This window comes from Scleropages formosus, chromosome 3, assembly GCF_900964775.1.
Source record: "Scleropages formosus chromosome 3, fSclFor1.1, whole genome shotgun sequence".
In the NCBI taxonomy this organism is placed as follows: Eukaryota; Metazoa; Chordata; class Actinopteri; order Osteoglossiformes; family Osteoglossidae; genus Scleropages; species Scleropages formosus.
The window spans coordinates 32,180,916-32,200,257 of NC_041808.1; the positions used below are offsets into that span (position 1 = coordinate 32,180,916).

The following is a 19,342-nucleotide window of genomic DNA, read 5'->3' on the forward strand; positions in this document are numbered from 1 at the left end:
GAGAATTCACTGAACTTGAATCACTGAAGAATGACACAAGGGCTGTTGTACCCTATCGTTCTAGTCTAGCGTATAGCAGAATGGTTCAATACGTTACATTATGCTCAGTCGGGGGGTGCGGTGGGATTGGCCTGTGCCCACTGTGTGGCAGGTCTGGGGCTCGAGCCCTGCTGGAGGTGCCTTGTGGCGGACTGGCATCCTGTCCAGGGTGTGTCCCCTCAGCACTGCGCCCTGTGTTGGCGGGTAGGCTCCAGCTCGCCGCGACCTCGCTTGGGAGAAGCAGTGATAGACACTGCACTTCAAAAATTATCCTCAGCCCTATTGCTTTGTTGAACATTCTGATATCAACACTGTAGAAGTGAGCTGACTTAATTCAGTCTGTACATTCTTAGTCAAGGAATTTATCTGAGCACATTTTACTGTAAACTGATCTCACAATTTGAAAATACAAGTGACATTTGCTCCAGAACAATGAAATATTTGAAAAGACATAAGAGAAGAAAATACAGTTAAATAAACTGAAAAATGCCTTTATCCTTGAAAATTCTGAAGTTGTAACATGAGGACCTTGTGTATAAATTTTCCATTATATGGTTGTCTGTTCAGCTTTTCACCAAAGATATTGTACAAAAGCAAGATAATCCCCAAACATTGACCAAAGGTATCAGAAGACAAGTAACAGTGACTTGTTTAATAAACTGTATATAGGAAAGCAGTATTATTTAAAGGTTCAAAACATTTTAAGCATGTTCACCAGAATGCTTAATAATTACATTACTGAAAAATTTGAGTAGCACTGCAGTCTCAGATTGTTTTGGTGACGTGCTTGAATATGGCTTTTATCCCCACTCCATCTGTTGCATGTTCTCCTTGTGTCTGCAAGGGTTTCCTCCAGACGCACTCCATTCACCGTGGGGACCGTACAGCAGCGTCCGGAAAACATAAAGGTGGAGGAACGTGTGTTTACATTAATAATCGTTGGTGCTTGGATGTGCAGACGGTCAGTAAAAACTGTTTGAGTGATTTGGAACTTCTAGTAGTGAAGTGCAGGCCCTTTTGTCTGCCGAGGGAGTTTTCCACCGTATTTCTCCTGGCTGTTTACATCCTGCCACACGCAAACTCCGCGGCAACACTCGGGATTCTGCATGACACTATAAACACACAACAAATCGCACATCCGGACGCTGTGTTTATCGTCGCAGGCAACTTTAATCACTGTAATTTACGAAATGTACTCCCTACATATAACCAACATGTTAATTTCCCTACAAGTGAGAAAAACAAATTGGACCAGGTGTATAGTAACGTGAAGGGCGCATACAAGGCTGCACTCCGCCCCCACTTTGGACAGTCTGATCACATCTCAGTGTTCCTCTACCCTGCATACAGACAGCTCCTCAAGCAAGCCCCCCCATTGAGTAAGACTGTAAAAGTGTGGTCTGAAGAAACTGATGAGGTGCCTCAGGACTGCTTTGACTGCACTGATTGGGAGGTGTTTAAGAATGCTGCTATGCATGAGGACTGTACTGTTGACCTTGATGACTACACGTCAGCAGTAACCAGTTACATTAGCACCTGCGTCGACAACACTGTGCCCGCCAAACAGATCCGGACATGCCCCAACCAAAAGCCATGGATAAACTGTGAAGTTCGATCCATGTTGCATGCCCACTCTACTGCATTCGTCTCAGGCAATGCCAGTGACTACAAGAAGGCCAAGTACGATCTTCAAAGAGCCATTAGGGCTGCCAAGAGGGAATACAGACCAAGACTGGGGTGTCATTACACTACGGCTGACACCCGGCGCATGTGGCAGGGATTACAGAACATCACAGACTATCGGAGCAGAAGCAGGTGTGAGATCACTGACAGCCCCATCACACCTGACAAACTCAACAAATTCTTTCCCCGTTTCGAGGTCTTTAACAACGAACCACTGGATATTAAACTGACTGGTGAGGACACACAGAACCCACCATTCACGGTCACATCTGCAGTCGTGGCAAAGACTTTTGAGAAAACAAACCCATAGAAATCAGCCGGCCCAGATAACATCCCTGGATGGGTACTTAGAACCTGCTCATCGGTGCTAGCTGATGTCTTTACGGATGTATTCAATTTGTCCCTTGCACAAGCCTCAATTCCCACCTGCTTAAAGAGGACCACTATCCTGCTGCTGCCAAAAAACAGTAAAGCATCCTGCCTCAGTGACTACCGACCCGTTGCACTGACTCCAACAGTGATAAAGTGCTTCAAGAGAATCGTCATGAGGTACATCCAGACCATCACTCCGGACACTCTGGACCCTCTCCAGTTCGCATACAGACGGAACAGATCCACAGAAGACATCATCAGCACAACAATACACACTGCCCTCACCCACCTGGAAAACAAGGACAGCTATGTTCGAATGCTGTTTATTGATTACAGCTCAGCATTCAACACAGTGACACCTTCGAAGCTCATCAACAAGCTTCACAATCTTGGTGTGCCCCCACCCTCTGCAACTGGGTTCTGGACTTTCTAACGGGCAGACCCCAGTCCGTTAGAATTGGGAACCACACATCCAGGTCAATTACCAGAAAGACAGGAACTCCGCAGGGCTGCGTGCTGAGCCCCATGCTCTACGCACTCTTCACCCATGATTGTGTGGCCTCCCAGAACAACACCAGCATCATTAAATTTGCCGATGACATGACAGTCATTGGACTGATAACAGGAGGTGATGAGTCGGCATACAGGAGGGAAGTGGCTGACCTGGTGAAGTGGTGCCACGACAACAATCTCTCCCTCAATGTCAACAAAACAAAGGAGTTGATAGTGGATCCACGGAGAAGGAGGGAGCAACACTCATCAGTGGAGGAGAGAGTGAGCAGCTTCAGATTCCTGGGTGTTCCCATTACTGAAGATCTCGTCTGGTCTCACAATACTACATATCTGGTCAAGAAATCATGTCAGCGTCTACACTTCTTGAGAAGGCTGAGGACATTTGGCATGCCAAGCCGAATCCTCAGAAGCTTCTATAGGTGTGCAATCGAGAGCGTCCTCACCGGCTCTATCACAGTGTGGTTTGGAGGCTGCACAGTACAGGATCGTAAGGCACTACACCGAGTGGTGAAAGCTGCTCAAACCATCTCTGGAACGTCCTTACCATCACTGGAGAGCCTGTACCAGGCCAGAACTATCAGGAAAGCCATTAACATCATCAAGGACAATAGTCTCCCCCAGCACAGCTTTTCGGCACCCTTACCATCAGGCAAACGCTACGGGATTGTTAAAGCCAGAACTTCAAGGCTGAAAAACAGTTTTTACCCACAGGCCATCAGGCTTGTGAACGACACCCATCCACTGCCTCTCCACCCATCACGGCAGACACAGATTACCCTCTGAGCCTGAGAGGTGTCAACTACCTCCATCCCTCCTACACACACATACACACCCATAATGCCAATAACATCAGAGACCACTGACTACTTCCGCATACCTTGCTCACACAAATACACACCCCCTTTCAACTGCGAATAAACCCAGTCTACCTCTGCAGGACTTTGCACATGTACGTCTTCAATGTTTACATTGCGCACTGCACTCTGTATATATGTATATAACTTTTTTTCTTGGATTTTTGTAGTAATAGTAATTTTTGTAAATTTGTGACTTAGGCCTTGTGTTTTTCTTTCCTTGTGTTTTTCTCTCCTTATGTCCTTACAATTTATGTCATAGGGTGCTGAGAGGATTCACAGAGGAAGAATTTCATTGTATGTGTAAAGAACTGTTTACTGTACATATGACAATAAACTCTTGAATCTTGAATCTCCAGGTGTTCCGGTTTCCTCGCACATTCCAAAGGCATGGAGCACAGATTAATTAGTGACACTAAGTTGCCCGTAGTGTATGAACTGGTGAGTGACTGTGTGTTTTGTGGATACCATGTAATGGACTGGCCTCCTGTCCAGGATCTACCCCCTCTCAGCCTTGTGCCCAATGCTTCTGGGATAGGCTTCAGTTCACCCTGTTCAGGGCAAGGAATTATTGAAACTGGATTGATAGATGGTTGGATGGATAGTTTGACATCACCATATCAGTTGTGTTCTCATGAATATCATTACCATGCCGATGATTAAAATACATTTTGCAAACATGCTGCTTCTGCAGCTATGCTACTTTTACTGTTAGTGCCTGGCAACCCAATTTTACACTATTTCAGATAATTTATATCAGTAGACCTGTACAGGTGCTCCTTCGCTGCATTGCTGCATTGCTATTGTTACAGTGCACAGTTAGTGACACAATTATTTTAAAACAACCTACAATGATTGCATTTAATTGTCTTCAGAAATTACACTCTGCTTGTCCAATCATCTTCAAGAACAATATCTGTTTTATTAACTGTTTCAGCTATGAACTATATGAATAGTGGGGAAACTCCTCCGATCTGAACCACATCCATTCAGACATTTAGCTCTAGACCATCAGGCCAGGCTGACAGCACACAGCTTATGAGGAGGAGTGTTAAGGGTGAATCCAATAGCTGGAGTAAGGTCCAATTCAGATTCAGACACACCAGGAGGAGGAGTAAAATTGAACTTTTGTAGGAGTGAAGTGAAGACGAGAAAGAGCTCCATCCTTGCTAGACTCTCTCCAAGACACACTCTACGCCCTGAGAGAAAGAACAACATAAAAATATAATATTCTTCAAAGACAAATCAAAATGCAGAAATCATAACTTTTCAGATTAATACATTAAAAAAATCTTGCTTGAGGTAGAAACCGAAGCACATCTCACAGATGCAATATCCTTTGGGAAAAATGTATCCTGGAAATGGTGATCAAAAAAATGTGTTCATTCATTCATTTTTTACACTACACTAATAACTCCAAGGAGTGTCTATGAAATCGTTTAGCTGTGTACTGTACCTGCAGAGAAGGGCAAGAAGGCATCCTTTTTCACGAATTGACCCTGCTCATCCAGGAAATGTCCAGGGTTGAATGTGTGGGGCGTCTCCCATTCATTCTCATCAAACAGCACAGATGTCAGCAATGGATACACAGAGGTTCCCTTAAGACGAAATGCACAGACAAAATATTATATAAAACCTATTACATCAAGGTATAAAGATATAAAGATAAATTACTATCAAGAGTGAAAAATTTCCAATGAAAATACAGATAAACTACACTTGAACACTTGTACAAGAAGGTGATGAAACTTGACAACAGTCCTCATCAAGTTAAAGAAAAAATTTGTTGTAAAGGACAAAGTGTTCACCTTCTTGATGTGGAAACCCTGGAAAACCACATCACAGGTGGTGATGTGGGGGATACTCATTGGAACAATGTTGGCCATCCTTTGGATTTCGTGGATCACAGCATTGGTGTACGGCAGGTTCTTCCTGTCCTCGACTCTTGGCTGCCGACTCCCAGTAACCCTGATCAGCTCCTCCTGAACACGGTCTAAGAAATATAGAAAGTGCATTGTGTTTTTTCTCTATGCTGGGTGCCTTAGGTAGTTTCTTCATGCATGTCTTTTATCCATTACATTGAATTTTTGTGTGCTTGTTTGAACTTTTGCTAGTATTGCACCTTTGTAAGTGTGTTTAGTTCCTCTGAGTTTGTATACGGTACAAGAGCTGTCATGGAGGCTTGTGAATGTGCTTGCATATGCTCACCCTGTACGTGGGGGTACTTGGCCATAAGGAGCAACCCCCATCGCAGTGTGGCAGCTGTGGTTTCAGTTCCAGCAGCAAAGAGGTTAGACACACTGCACACCAAATTCTTCTCACTGAAGAATGAGTTCTGCTCCTGCAATTTGAAAAAAGTGCTACTACCTATATGGGTAAATGTGTAATGATATGTTGTACAGAAAGTGCATATCATTTAGAACATGAAATGTCTTATTAACACTAAAACGTTGTCTTAGGTGATATAATACCTTAATTTGCAAGTGAGAAAGGAAAGCTGTTTTATTATCTATCATACATAGAGGACAGGAAGAGAGAAGGTTTTTTAAGATGCGGTGACTCCTGAGCAGTGGGTTCAGATCCAGCTCAGTCTTTGTGGATTTTCCCCGCACTGTCCAAACACATATATTTTATAAGGGTTGGTGATTTTACATTGCACACAGTGTGTGCTAAATTTACATTTATTTAGGAGATGCTTTTCTCCAAAGCGACTTTCAATGAACTCTTTGTAGTGTTATGAGCCCACATCTACACATATCAATGGAACACGCTCTCTCCGTCGGTCACATACTATGGGTGAATCTGAACAACATGTCTTTGGACTGTGGAAGAAAACCATGCAGACACAGGGAGAACATGCAAACTCCACACAGACTGCGCAAGGATCAAAGCCAAGCCCTCTTGCACCACCCAGGCACTCTGAGACAGCAGTGCTACTCACTGTGCCACTGTTGTACCATGCCACCCATAGGGAACTGGGGCAATAAATGGGGGAATAATTGTAGTGTGTTTAGTGTAATGTATGTAATATTCTTATTGTCTTACTTTCCCCTAAATTCTAGACAATAATAACTATTGTGCTTTGCATTGGGGGAAAGAATCTGTTGAATGAATAAATGTAAATGCATCAAATCTTTATAAGGACAAAGACACAATCCATCATTTTTTTGTTTCTAGTGACATCTGTTAAAGCTCATATTTTTTGCCTGAATATTTAGTTTTTACAGCCAGAAGACTGGCTAATGGCTTTATTTGGTTCATTTTAACTTGTCTAGAAATCATTGTGTAATGACAATATATTTGTTCTACACTGATGCATAAAACACAGTTTTATGTTACGCTAGTTGAAGACAGATTATTTTTCTCAGTTTTCTACCTCAGTGAGTCACATGTTCTCTGCAGTTAACAGGATTGAGTGCATTTCTGGGATAACTGTTGTAGAATAAAACTGAGTATCCAGTTAAACTCATCACTTGGGATGTTAATGTAATTGAAGGTAAGAGGATTTAAATATGCTGAAATTTTCATCTAAGTGGGAAGTCCGTTTGCTCATAATTCCACAGAAATGTTTTTGAAGTGGGGGTGCAGTGGCGCAGTGGGTTGGACCACAGTTCTGCTCTCCGGTGGGTCTGGGGTTTGAGTCCCACTTGGGGTGCCTTGCGATGGACTGGTGTCCCGTCCTGGGTATGTCCCCTCCCCCTCCGGCCTTACGCCCTGTGTTACCCGGTAGGCTCTGGTTCCCCGCGACCCCATATGGGACAAGTGGTTCTGGAAGTGTGTGTGTGTGTGTGTTTAAAGTCCTGTGTCAGCTTTTTTAGAATAGTTTTTTTATGCTTTATAATTTCTTAGTATTTTTCTATGGTGTATCTTTGCAGTTGTCTGTATATATGGAGGATTTTTGTGATTAATTTTCTTCACACTCACTGTCTGAACTGCTTCTCCCATAGTGGGTCACAGGGAGCCGTAGCCTAACCCGGCAACACAAGGCATAAGGCTGGAGAGGGAGGGGACACACCCAGGACGGGACGCCAGTCCGTCGCAAGGCACCCCAAGCAGGACCTGAACCCCAGACCCACCAGAGAGCAAGACAAGTTCCAACCCACTGCGCCACCACACCCCCTATTAATTTTTTTCAGTCAAATGAAATTATCTTTTGATGTCTCACAGACACCCCTCTACTTACGTAAATTCGATTTACGTAAAAAATCCCGGCATACACGTTATTTACGGATAGCGCTTTTACTTTACACAAAACATCTGAAATGCATTAAGTGCAAGTCAGCGTAACCAGACAAGGCAGAAAGCTGCATCTTCTCAGTTCTCGCATGTTCTGAGCCATGAACACATCTCCTCTCAATAGCGTAGTGCTTCTTTTGCATATTTTTTACCCATTTCGTTAGTCACAATGCTTGGTGGTAAACATGAACTTGAAGGATTCACGTACTGCTGAATCTCTGTCCACATTTAAAAAGGGTCTTAAAACTCACCACTTCTAGATTCACTTTGACTATGATCTCTTAAGTTCATGTAACGTGTAAATGTTTATGCACTATAACTTTGAGATCATCACTGTTAAACAATGGATAAACTTTCACGTAGCTACGTGTACAGTGAGTGTAAATATATATATATATATATAAAATACTAGGAAGGAATTGTTGATATTTGGATGAAGTTTTATACAGCCACTCGTATGATGTAAACTGGTTCATATGGTGGAAATAAACAAACTAGTCATACTTAAGAAACACGCGTCTGCATTTAAGTCTCTGTTCCTGCTAATGCAATGCACACACAGTATTTTTTACATGAGGTGTACGTCACTTTGGGGAACAGCATCTGCTAAATGAATACATGTACATGTAAAGAAAATGAGAACCGTTTAGCAAGCATACAGCAATCGATTTGGAGATTAAACTGAAAATAATAAGTAAGTATTATCATCTATGGCACGGGAACTGGGTTTAGCTGAATACGATAGTGATGGATGCTGAATGTATAAAGGTAGAACAAGAAAGGAAGAGCTAGCATGAAAACAACACTAATAACAAAGAAACATCAAGGTGCAATAACTGAGATGGAAAAATTATTAATTGTATTCCACTGTAATCTAGTGTTCTTATTCTTGCTTTTAAAAAGAATAAACTACATCCTAACCTCAGTTCTGAGAAATTTGTGTCTAGGACCCAGAGATATCTGTACGAATGTTTTTCTACAGTTGAAACCTGGCAGAAAAACTTACGAAGAACAAAGGTATATTTATTCATTCAGCTGGCACTTTTCTCCAAAGCAACTTACAATTATTTACCCTTTTACAACTGCAGAATTTTACTAGAGCAATTCAAGGTAAGTACCTTACTCAAGGGTAGTACAGCTGGAGGTGGGAATCAAAGTTGTGACCTTTGGGGCCAAAGGCAGCAACTCTAACCGCCACACTACCAGATGTCCCAAACTAAGGTCCCTAAAGTAACATAACTGCCTTCTGAAGTGTTGCACGCTGGGCTGTGACGTGACACATTTTTCCTGTACCTTCACTTCTTGCTGCTGGAAAAGGAAGGAATCCACAAAACACCTGCGGTGCTTAGTATTCAGGGTGTTCTGAAGTTTCTTCACCAATCCCCTTATGTGCTCCTCACTGATCTTCAAATTTTTCACTAGGTCTCTCCAGTCCTTCATTAAGGGGCCCAGCCATGGAAACATATTATATACCTGGCAATGGATGCAACACTGGTCATATGAAGCAGAACAATGAACAATTTAGTTCTTTCCTGCTATTTATATCTAATTTTAATAAACTTCTATGTCCCACTAGATGTCAAATGACTCATGCTCAAATAGACTGCAACCCATAAACTGATCGGATCTATTGGAGAATGAATAAGGTGCATAGTGATCAATTCTGCTTGCAGTACCACTGACATACTCCAGAAGAAGGCAGAGACACTACCTGGATAGCAGGTGTTCCTGTGAGCCGAATTCTTTCATTTGCACAATGGACCATCTCCTGAAACAGGGGGTCGGAGTAGTCAAATCTGGCACCGTACACAATGGAGGAAATGATGTTGGAGACTGCATGATTCAATGCCTCTTTGTTATCAAAAGGTTGACCTGATAAGACCAGAAGAGCAAGGGTGAGAATCACTTGTGTAATGTAAACAATCTTTGCTTTTATTTTGCTCCAGGCTTAAATGGAAAATGTTTTCTATTTCTTCAACTAAGGTATGAGGTGGTGCTGCATGTATCCTGCACTGCAAAAAAAAGGTAGAGTTATTTATTTCTGTGCTGTCATAACCCCTATTAATAAATAACAGAATTTTTGGCAAAGAAGATCAAAGACCCAGAGCTATGACATGTTGGTTCAACAGCATTAAGGTTTTGTAAAAGCAACCTGTGCTGGGAGCGCGCGCGAATTCTACTCTCATCTCTTAGTCAGCTTGGGATCAAAGGAGCGGCACTAAGATGGTTTGAGTCCTACCTATCTCACACACACACACTGTCTGAACCGCTTGTCCCATATGGGGTCGCGGGGAACCGGAGCCTACCCGGTAACACAGGGCGTAAGGCCGGAGGGGGAGGGGACACACCCAGGACGGGACGCCAGTTTGCCGCAAGGCACCCCAAGCGGCACTCTAACCCCAGACCCACCGGAGAGCAGGACTTAATCTTTATTCATTTAACTGACACTTCTCAAGTGCAACTTACGTGCTAAGGTTAAAATTATTGATGCATTTATAGAGCTGTGTAACTTCAGGGTAACTACATTGCTCAAGGATACTAGAGCAAGGGGTGGGGATCAAACCTACAACCTTTGGATCCAAAATCAACAGCTCTAAGCACTACAGTATAAGCAATGACAGTTACAGTGAGACACAAGTATTACATTTAATGTATTAAAACTGGGAATTTCAGAGATGGTTATTGTTCTACAGAAGGATCAGTGTTTTATGGATTTATTAGCTGCTGAGAATTTTTTTCTATTGCTAAAGTGATTTTATTTTTCTGATCCAGAGCCCATAGAGAAAAAACTGATTTACTGTAGTTTTTTTCAAAAAAAAAAAAAAAAAGAAAAAAAAAATCCTATAACCCTGCATCTATATTGAAGGTAAGAAGTTTTGAGTTTTAAAATTTCTGCTTACAACTCACCATATGGTAACAACAGTATTTTTCAGTTTTACCTTACATAATTGATAGCCAAGTTGAAGATATTTTAATCAGATTGAAGATATTTTATAGGAGCCAAAGGAAACAGTGACACTGTTCTGTCAAGACATTTCAAGCATTGGCATGAAAGGCTAGAGCTGTCATTTCAACATGGGGTTTTAGAAACACTATCAGATTGAAGATACTTTAATCTGTTTTAATCTGTTATGTTAAATAATCAACATTACCTATGTACTCATACTATATTAACGATATTGTTTTCATTCTTTGAGTAAAAGTCACACAAAAAAGAAAATTAAATAATCAGAAGTGACACTAGTATATGAAAAAGTAACCTGTACATCCATCTTTGTGATGTATAGTATTTAAAGATGATTTTATGAGTACTTTATATGAAATTCAGCTGATGTCTAGCATTATAAAATAATACACAAAGAAACCCTTATATTCATTAAAATTGTCACATCACAACTATCGGACCTTTATGGTTTCCAAACAGTTGGATCATGTAGTCAATCTCATTGATGATTTTTTCTTCAATTATTCGCTTGCCCATCCCAAAGTCCCGAAGACTGGTCAGAGCAAATCGTCTCATCTCTTTCCAAGACTCTCCATTAGCAAACAGGATACCTATGGAGGATGACAATACTTCCATAAGAACTTGATGTAATCATCTGAACATATAGCCCAAAAAGAGCTAAGGTAATGGTTTTCAGTGCACATTGTATAGGAATAACATATTAATAGGAATAACCCAGTAATATCATATAGTATTAGTTCCCTTACCACAATTAAATTTTAAAGCTTCAGGTATACCAATGAAAGTGGTTCAAATATTAAAATATTTGTAGTTAAGAACAAGTGTCTGCTTGTTGAAACGGATTTGGCTCCTGGAAGACATTTTTCATACCATGGTTGTGGCTCGTCTTATAAAAAACAGGAGTTATGTCCCGACCCCCAAACTCTTCAGAATAGTTGACCAAGGCATCTTTCACTGCCCTGAAGCCTGCAAGGACCACCACTTTCTTGGGACCAAAATGAACAGTGAACACTGATCCATATTTTTTGGATAGCTGGAGAAAGTGAAAAATGACATTATCTCTTGGGCAACAAATTTCATTGTAAAATGTCTTAACAATAAGAATTTTTCCCAACATTAAAGTGGAGACTAATTTTTGTGAACCAAGGTTCCCAAAATTTTTGTTGTAATACAATATTGATATCACACACACTTTCCGTTGCAAGGCACCCCAAGCGGGACTCGAACCCCAGACCCACTGAAGAGTAGGACCTGATCCAACTCACTGTGCCACCGCATTGATATTATTTCTCATAGAAATGATTTATAATACTATGACAGGCCAAGTGATCATAATAAAAAATAGGTTTTTCATAAAATCCCAAATTTTTTTGTGTTTATTTTACTAATTTTGAAAATTTCAATTAAAGAGAGTGGCTATTCAAACCATTAACAGCTAGAGCAATTTAAAATACATGTAACATGGTCTGAACTACAGGAAGAAAAAAGTCACCTCTAGAAATGTTCACTTTTCAGTATCTTTTTGTACTGCTGTGTGACTCCCAGATTTAACAAAAATGTGCAATGGATCACTATTGCCTATACAAAAGGCTTCTCCTGGGTTTCCAAATAAATGAAAGTTTCAATTTCGATTTGTCTTTAATCTTCTATTTCAGAGGCCGTAACATTTCCTCTTTCAAAGACCATAACTTTTTCAGTAATTAGTTTTTTTACTATTATTGAGCTACACAGAAGGTGAAGGCAAAGGCTGCTGATTTCTGCTTTTTCAGGAAGGTTTATTTCAAGATTAGTCTTAAACCAAAACCAGCATGTAATCACTTATTATATGATTTTTTTATTTTTTGCATATTGGTAAACACATTTTACCTGGAACAAGCTGACGTGGGGTCTCTTGAGGTCCAGCTGCAGCAGGTTTCCAATGAGTGGCAAAGATCTGGGTCCTGGGGGCTCTTTGCCTTGTTTAGAAGTTGTGGAGAGGAAGTAGATGACCCCCAAGACTATGAATGCACCAAACAGTGCTGTGCTACTATGAGTCTGGATGAGCCCCTCCAGCAGAGCCATACTTTCCACAAAAGACACCTCAGCAGTTGTTCAGGGCTTTTTAATGCTTGAGAAAACCCCACCCCTTTGGAACTGATCTCTAGGAAGGGGAGTAAGAAGGTAGCAAAACAATCTATTTGGGGTGTGGTCTACACAAAACTCATTCTGTGCATTGAATGGCATGTTGAAGCCCTTAAGGACAATTACCTTTGTCAGGTGCTCACACCATAAAAATTCCAAAGTGATCCTATATGTTGCACTGGTGTTGCAGAAGGTGAAAAGAAATATAATAAACTGAGTTAATGCAGCTAAATAAGCAGTAAACTCTGCTACATTGGAAACTAAATCATTTCTTTCAATGTTAAAAATATTTGTAGTACTTTACATTTTTATATTTTGAAACACCAAACCGTTGTTGTCAGGGTGTAAGAGACTATCTATACCAGAACAAGTAACATCGGTGTTTGCCTATGGATTTGAATGGAATTAATTACATATTTCAAGTGCAGGGTTCTAGATGGTAGTAGATATAGTATGGAATAAAACATATTACTTGTAATTTCATAATTTCTAATAAGTAGGCAGTCCCAGAAAATCATCTTGGAAAACGTTTTCAAAGAAATGTTGACAAATTGGACATTTTTTTCTATATAACAGCTTGTACGAGAAGCTTGTATCAGATGTTTTGAAATGGAGATACACACTTGCTGTGTGAAACCCAAAAGGTTTTCATACCTTAGTGGTGACATTCTGGCTGTTTTCCTTCAGTTTTTTACCACAGTCATACTTTTCACATAACAGACCTATATAATTCCTGCCAATTTCACAGTCTCATCCAATCACAAAGTTGAATTTGGATATAAATATAAAAATGAATATAAATCACAGCTGAAACTGCAGATTCAACACTATTATTATTATTAATTAATTTAGCTGACACTGTTCTTCAAAGCAAATCACAGTGATATGCTAACAGAGTACTTCTTTACTGGAGCAATTTAGAGTAAGTACCTTGCTCAGGGATACAAAGCAAGAAAGGTTATTTAACCTTGGTCTGAACATAATACTACCTTCTAAAAATGAAATATTAGCATGCAACTATTTGCTCAATTATGCAAATAACCTAATTATAATAATACTTTTAATAGCATGAACACCCTTTCGTTTTCACAAATAAAGCCTTAATACTTCTACTAGTGTAATATCTGCCAGAAATTTATATTATTCATATTAAGTTATTTACATTTACATTTTACATTTAGGGGGGTGCGGTGGCGCAGTGGCGCAGTGGGTTGAACCGGGTCCTGCTCTCATGTGGGTCTGGGGTTCGGGTCCCGCTTGGGGTGCCTTGCAGAGGACTGATGTCCCTTCCTGGGTGTGTGTCCCCTCCCCCTCCAGCCTTATGCCCTGTGTTGCTGGGTTAGGCTCCCCGCGACCCCGTACGGGACAAGCGGTTCAGACAGTGTGTGTGTGTGTGTGTGTGTGTGTGTGAGATAGGTAGGACTCAAACCATCTTAGTGCTGCTCCTTTGATCCCAAGCTGACTAAGAGATGAGAGTAGAATCCGGTGGTTGGCAGTGTTGAATGCTGCAGATAGATCGAGGAGGATGAGGACCGAAGAGAGGGAGGAGGCTCTAGCAGCTTGGAGAGCATCAGATACTGCCAGAAGTGCCGTCTCAGTGGAGTGACCAACTGTGAAACCAGACTGATATCCATCGAGGAAATGGTTCCGGGTGAGGAAATAAACAGTTTATCACAGGCCACCCGCTCTAGAGTTTTATAGAGAAAGGAGAGGAGGGAGACCGGTCTGTAGTTTTGGACCAAATTGGGATCCAGGGAGAGCTTCTTATATAGAGGTGAAATGAGAGCTGCTTTGAAGGCAGCTGGGAAACAGCCAGAGGAGAGCGAGGAGTTGATGATCTTAGTGATGAAGGTGAAGAGTTGCGGGGAAATGTTCCGTAGGATTGACAATTGGGATCGGATCAAGTGAGCAGGTGGTGGCTGTGTGCAATATCAGGAGGTCAGAGATTTTAGATTCGGAGAACGGCTAGAATTTGGAGAGGATAGCTTTGCAGGGAGGTCCAGCACGAACCGGGCAGGGTGATGCTGAGAACTTGTCAGTGATTGTTTTGACTTTATCTCTGAAAAACAAAGCAAAGTCATCAGCAATGAGAGAAGAGGGAAGAGGAGGTGGCAGAGAACATAGAAGGGATGAGAAGGTCGCAAAGAGTCTGTGTGGGTTTTTAGATGCAGACTGTACTTTGAGTCCTACCTATCTGACAGATCCTATCAGATGGTCTGGCGGAGCTCTCGTTGTTCTCCTCTGCCTCTCTCAACCAGTGTCCTGCAGCGCTCGGTACTGGGTCCTCTCCTCGATCTACATCTCCTCCCTCGGTCCGGTCATAGCCTCCCATGGATTCAAATACCACTGCTATGCTGGTGATACCCAGCTCTTCCTTTCCTTTCCACCCGGACATTTCTGCCTGCCTGTCGGACATCTCTGCATGGATGTCTGATCACCACCTCCAGCTCAACCTCTCCAAAACAGAGATTCTTCACCTCCCAGCTGGCCTGTCCTCCTTTCACGATCTATCTATGAAACTGGACAACTCACCCTTTTTGCCCACCTCCTCGGCCAAGAGTCTGGGAGTAACAATTGACTCGAGTCTATCTTTCTCTCGGCACATCGACGCCACAACCCGATCCTGCAGATACATCCTGCATAATAGTCGTAAGATCCATCCTTACCTCACAATTGACTCTGCCCAACTATTTGTCCAGGCCATGGTGACTTCCTGTCTGAACTACTACGGCTCTCTCTGGCAAACAGGTCCTGGATGACAGACGAGACAAAGTGCGGTTCAAAGCCCCTTATGATGACTATTAAATCAAGGTTTTCATTTACCCCGCCCGGTACGGGGCCATCGGGGCCCCACCCTGGAGCCAGGCCTGGGAGGGGGGGGCTCGCATGCGAACGCCTGGTGGCCAGGTCTATGCCCACGGGGCCTGGCTGGGCTCAGCCCGAAGCCATGATGTGGAGCCGCTCTTTGGTGGGCTCACCACCTGCCGGAGAGACCGTAAGGGGCCGGTGCGTTGTGATTTAGGCGGTGGTCAGGGCCGAGTGCCCGGCCGACCCAAACCTCGGGTGCCAATTCCAGTTTTTGGGACTTAGAATGTCACCTCACTGGCGGGGAAGGAGCCTGAGCTGGTGCAGGAGGTTGAAAGATACCGTCTAGATATAGTCGGGCTCACTTCCACTCACAGCTTGGGTTCTGGAACCACTCTTCTCGACCAGGGGTGGACTCTCCACTATTCTGGCGTTGCCCAGGGTGAGAGACGGCGGGCCGGTGTGGGCTTGTTAATAGCCCCCCAGTTCAGCCGCCATGTGTTGGAGTCTACCCCGGTGAATGAGAGGGTCGTCTCCCTGCGCCTTCGGGTCAGGGAACGGTCTCTCACTGTTGTTTGTGCTTATGCACCTAACGGCAGTGCAGAGTACCCGGCCTTTTTAGAGTCCCTGGGGGGCGTGCTGAAAAGCGCTCCCACTAGGGACTCTATCGTTCTACAGGGGGACTTTAACGCCCACGTGGGCAGCGACAGTGACACCTGGAGGGGCGTGATTGGGAGGAACGGCCTCCCTGATCTGAACCCGAGTGGTGAGTTGTTCTTGGATTTCTGTGCTAGTCACGGTTTGTCCATAACAAATACCATGTTCAAGCATAAGGGTGTCCATCAGTGCACGTGGCACCAGGACACCCTAGGTCCGAGGTCGATGATCGACTTTGTAGACGTTTCTTCTGACCTTTGGCCATATGTCTTGGACACTCGGGTGAAGAGAGGGGCTGAGCTGTCAACTGATCACCACCTGGTGGCAAGTTGGATTCGATGACGGGGGAAAAAGCTGGATAGACCTGGCAGGCCCAAACGCATAGTGAGGGAGTGGGTTGGGAACGTCTGGCAGAGGTCCCTGTCAGAGAGGTTTTCAACTCCCACGTCTGACAGAGCTTCAACCAGGTCCTGAGGGAGACTGGGGACATTGAGTCCGAATGAACTATGTTCCACACCTCCATTGTCGGGGCAGCGGTCCGGAGCTGCGGCTGTAAAGTCTCCGGCGCCTGTCGTGGCGGCAATCCCCAAACATGGTGGTGGACACCGGAGATAAGGGATGCCGTCAAGCTGAAGAAGGAGTTCTATCGAGCCTGGCTGGCTCGTGGGACTCCTGAGGCAGCTGATGGGTCCCGGCGGGCCAAGCGGAACACGGCTCTGGCAGTCACCGCGGCAAACACTCGGGCCTGGGAGGAGTTTGGCGAGGCCATGGAGGAAGACTTCCGGTTGGCCTCAAAGAGATTCTGGCAAACCGTCTGGCGGCTCGGAAGGGGGAAGCAGAGTTCCGCCAACACTGTTTACAGTGGATGTGGTGCGCTGCTGACCTCAACTGAGGATGTCGTCAGGCGGTGGAAGGAGTACTTTGAGGATCTCCTCAATCCCCCCGACACACCTTCTGTAGAGGAAGCTGAGACTGGGGACTTGGAGGGGGACTCGTCCATTACCCTGGCTGAAGTTGCTGAGGTAGTCAAAAAACTCCTCGGTAGCAAGGCTCCAGGGGTGGATGAGATCCGCCCCGAGTTTCTCAGGTCTCTGGATGTTGTGGGGCTGTCTTGGCTGACACGCCTCTGCAGCATTGCGTGGAGTTCGGGAACGGTGCCTCTGGACTGGCAGACCGGGGTGGTGATCCCTCTTTTTAAGGAGGGGGACCGGAGAGTGTGTTCTAACTATAGGGGGATCACACTCCTCAGCCTCCCTGGGAAAGTCTATGCCGGTGTGCTGGAGAGGAGAATCCGACCGATAGTCGAACCTCGGATTCAGGAGGAGCAATGCGGTTTTTGTCCTGGCCGTGGAACACTGGACCAGCTCTATACCCTCACTAGGATGTTAGAGGGTTCATGGGAGTTTGCCCAACCAGTCCATATGTGTTTTGTGGACCTGGAGAAGGTATTTGACTGTGTCCCTCGTGGGATCCTGTGGGGGGTGCTTCGGGATTATGGGGTCTAGGGCTTGCTGCTACGGGCTGTTCGTTCCCTGTATGACCAGAGCATGTTGACCTGTTCCAGGTGCATGTTGGACTCCGCCAGGGCTGCCCTTTGTCACCGATTCTGTTCATTATCTTCATGGACAAAATTTCTAGGTGCAGCCAGGGAACTGAGGGTGTCTGTTTTGGTGGCCGCGAGATCTCGTTTCTGCTTTTTGCGGACGATGTGGTCCTGTTTACTTCATCAAATCAAGACTTGCAGCGTGCACTGGAGAGGTTTGCAGCTGAATGCGAAGCGGCGGGGATGAGAATCAGCACCTCCAAATCCGAGGCCATGGTTCTCAGTCGGAAAAAGGTGGCCTGCCCCCTCCATGTCAGGGGGGAGTTGCTCCCTCAAGTGGAGGAGTTCAAGTATCTCGGGGTCTTGTTCACGAGTGAGGGAAAAATGGAGCGGCAGGTTGACGGACGGATCGGTGCGGCGTCCGCAGTAATGCGGTCATTGTACCGGTCTGTTGTGGTGAAGAAGGAGCTGAGTCGTTAGGCGAAGCTCTCAATTTACCAGTCGATCTATGTTCCTACCCTCACCTATGGTCATGAACTCTGGATCATGACCGAAAGAATGAGATCGCGGATACAAGCGGCAGAAATGAGTTTCCTCCGCAGAGTGGCTGGGCGCACCCTTAGGGATAAGGTGAGGAGCTCAGTCACCCGGGAGGAGATCGGAGTAGAGCCGCTGCTCCTCCGCATCGAGAGGACCCAGTTGAGGTGGCTCGGGCATCTGTTCCGGATGCCTCCTGGACACCTCCCTGGTGAGGTGTTCTGGGCATGTTCCACTGGGAGGAGGCCTCGGGGCAGACCCAGGACACGTTGGAGAGATTATGTCTCCCAGCTGGCCTGGGAACACCTTGAGGTTTCCTCAGAGGAACTGGAGGAGGTGTGCGGGGAGAGGGAGGTCTGGGGGACTCTGCTTGGACTGCTGCCCCCACGACCCGGCCCCGGATAAGCGGAGGAAGATGGATGGATGGATGGATGGATGGGTGGATGGATGGATGGTTAATCTGGCAGGAAACTACAGTTAGACAAGGAGTGTAGCTTTATATGTAACAGCATATATAAAAAAAATTAGGTATTTGATTGTTTGGTTTTTGATAGACCCAGAAGGATGCATGTATATAGAGGCCATGGTCTTTGCACGTGTAATGTTATCTGAAGTATGGAACTGAATACCCTGGAAAGCAACCTTCTTCATAAATGCCCTTCTTGTTTGATTTTCTCCCGTTGTCTGAAAGATATGGCCCAGAGGTCACTGATAATTTTGCTCTAAGGAAAGCGGTTGTACTTCCAGACTTCAGAACTCTGAAAAAAAAGCCCTAGCTAACTATGCTGTGTCAGGTAACACCAGTGCTTCAAGGCTTCTGAGCTGCTTGGTGGGTGTGGGATTCGAATCTTGCTTGGGGTGTGTAGAATTTGCACCCCCACACATGTACAGAAGACAAAATTCTATTAAAGCGTAGCCACACACATTCACTCATTTACACTCTATTGGCAATTTAGTGTTATTAATCCACCTGAACTGCATTTCTTCAGGTGAAACCCCACACAAACATGGAGAGAA

At 44.3% G+C, this 19,342-nt stretch overlaps 1 protein-coding gene across 2 annotated transcripts; it reads right to left on the reverse strand.

Annotated features, from left to right (window-relative positions):
* Positions 1-4,472: 4,472 nt before the first annotated feature.
* On the reverse strand, positions 4,473-12,723 carry LOC114910207 (cytochrome P450 2K1-like). Of its 2 annotated transcripts, none has more exons than XM_029250383.1 (9): positions 12,529-12,723; positions 11,533-11,695; positions 11,103-11,252; positions 9,409-9,569; positions 8,976-9,170; positions 5,670-5,796; positions 5,270-5,454; positions 4,918-5,059; positions 4,473-4,660 (listed from the first exon to the last, which is right to left on the reverse strand). In XM_029250383.1, the coding sequence occupies exons 1-9, from the start codon at positions 12,721-12,723 to the stop codon at positions 4,473-4,475; spliced, it is 1,506 nt and encodes a 501-aa protein (XP_029106216.1). The 2 variants fall into 2 exon arrangements, with proteins under 2 accessions (XP_029106216.1, XP_029106215.1); XM_029250382.1 differs by having other exon boundaries at positions 5,670-5,802.
* Positions 12,724-19,342: the final 6,619 nt, after the last annotated feature.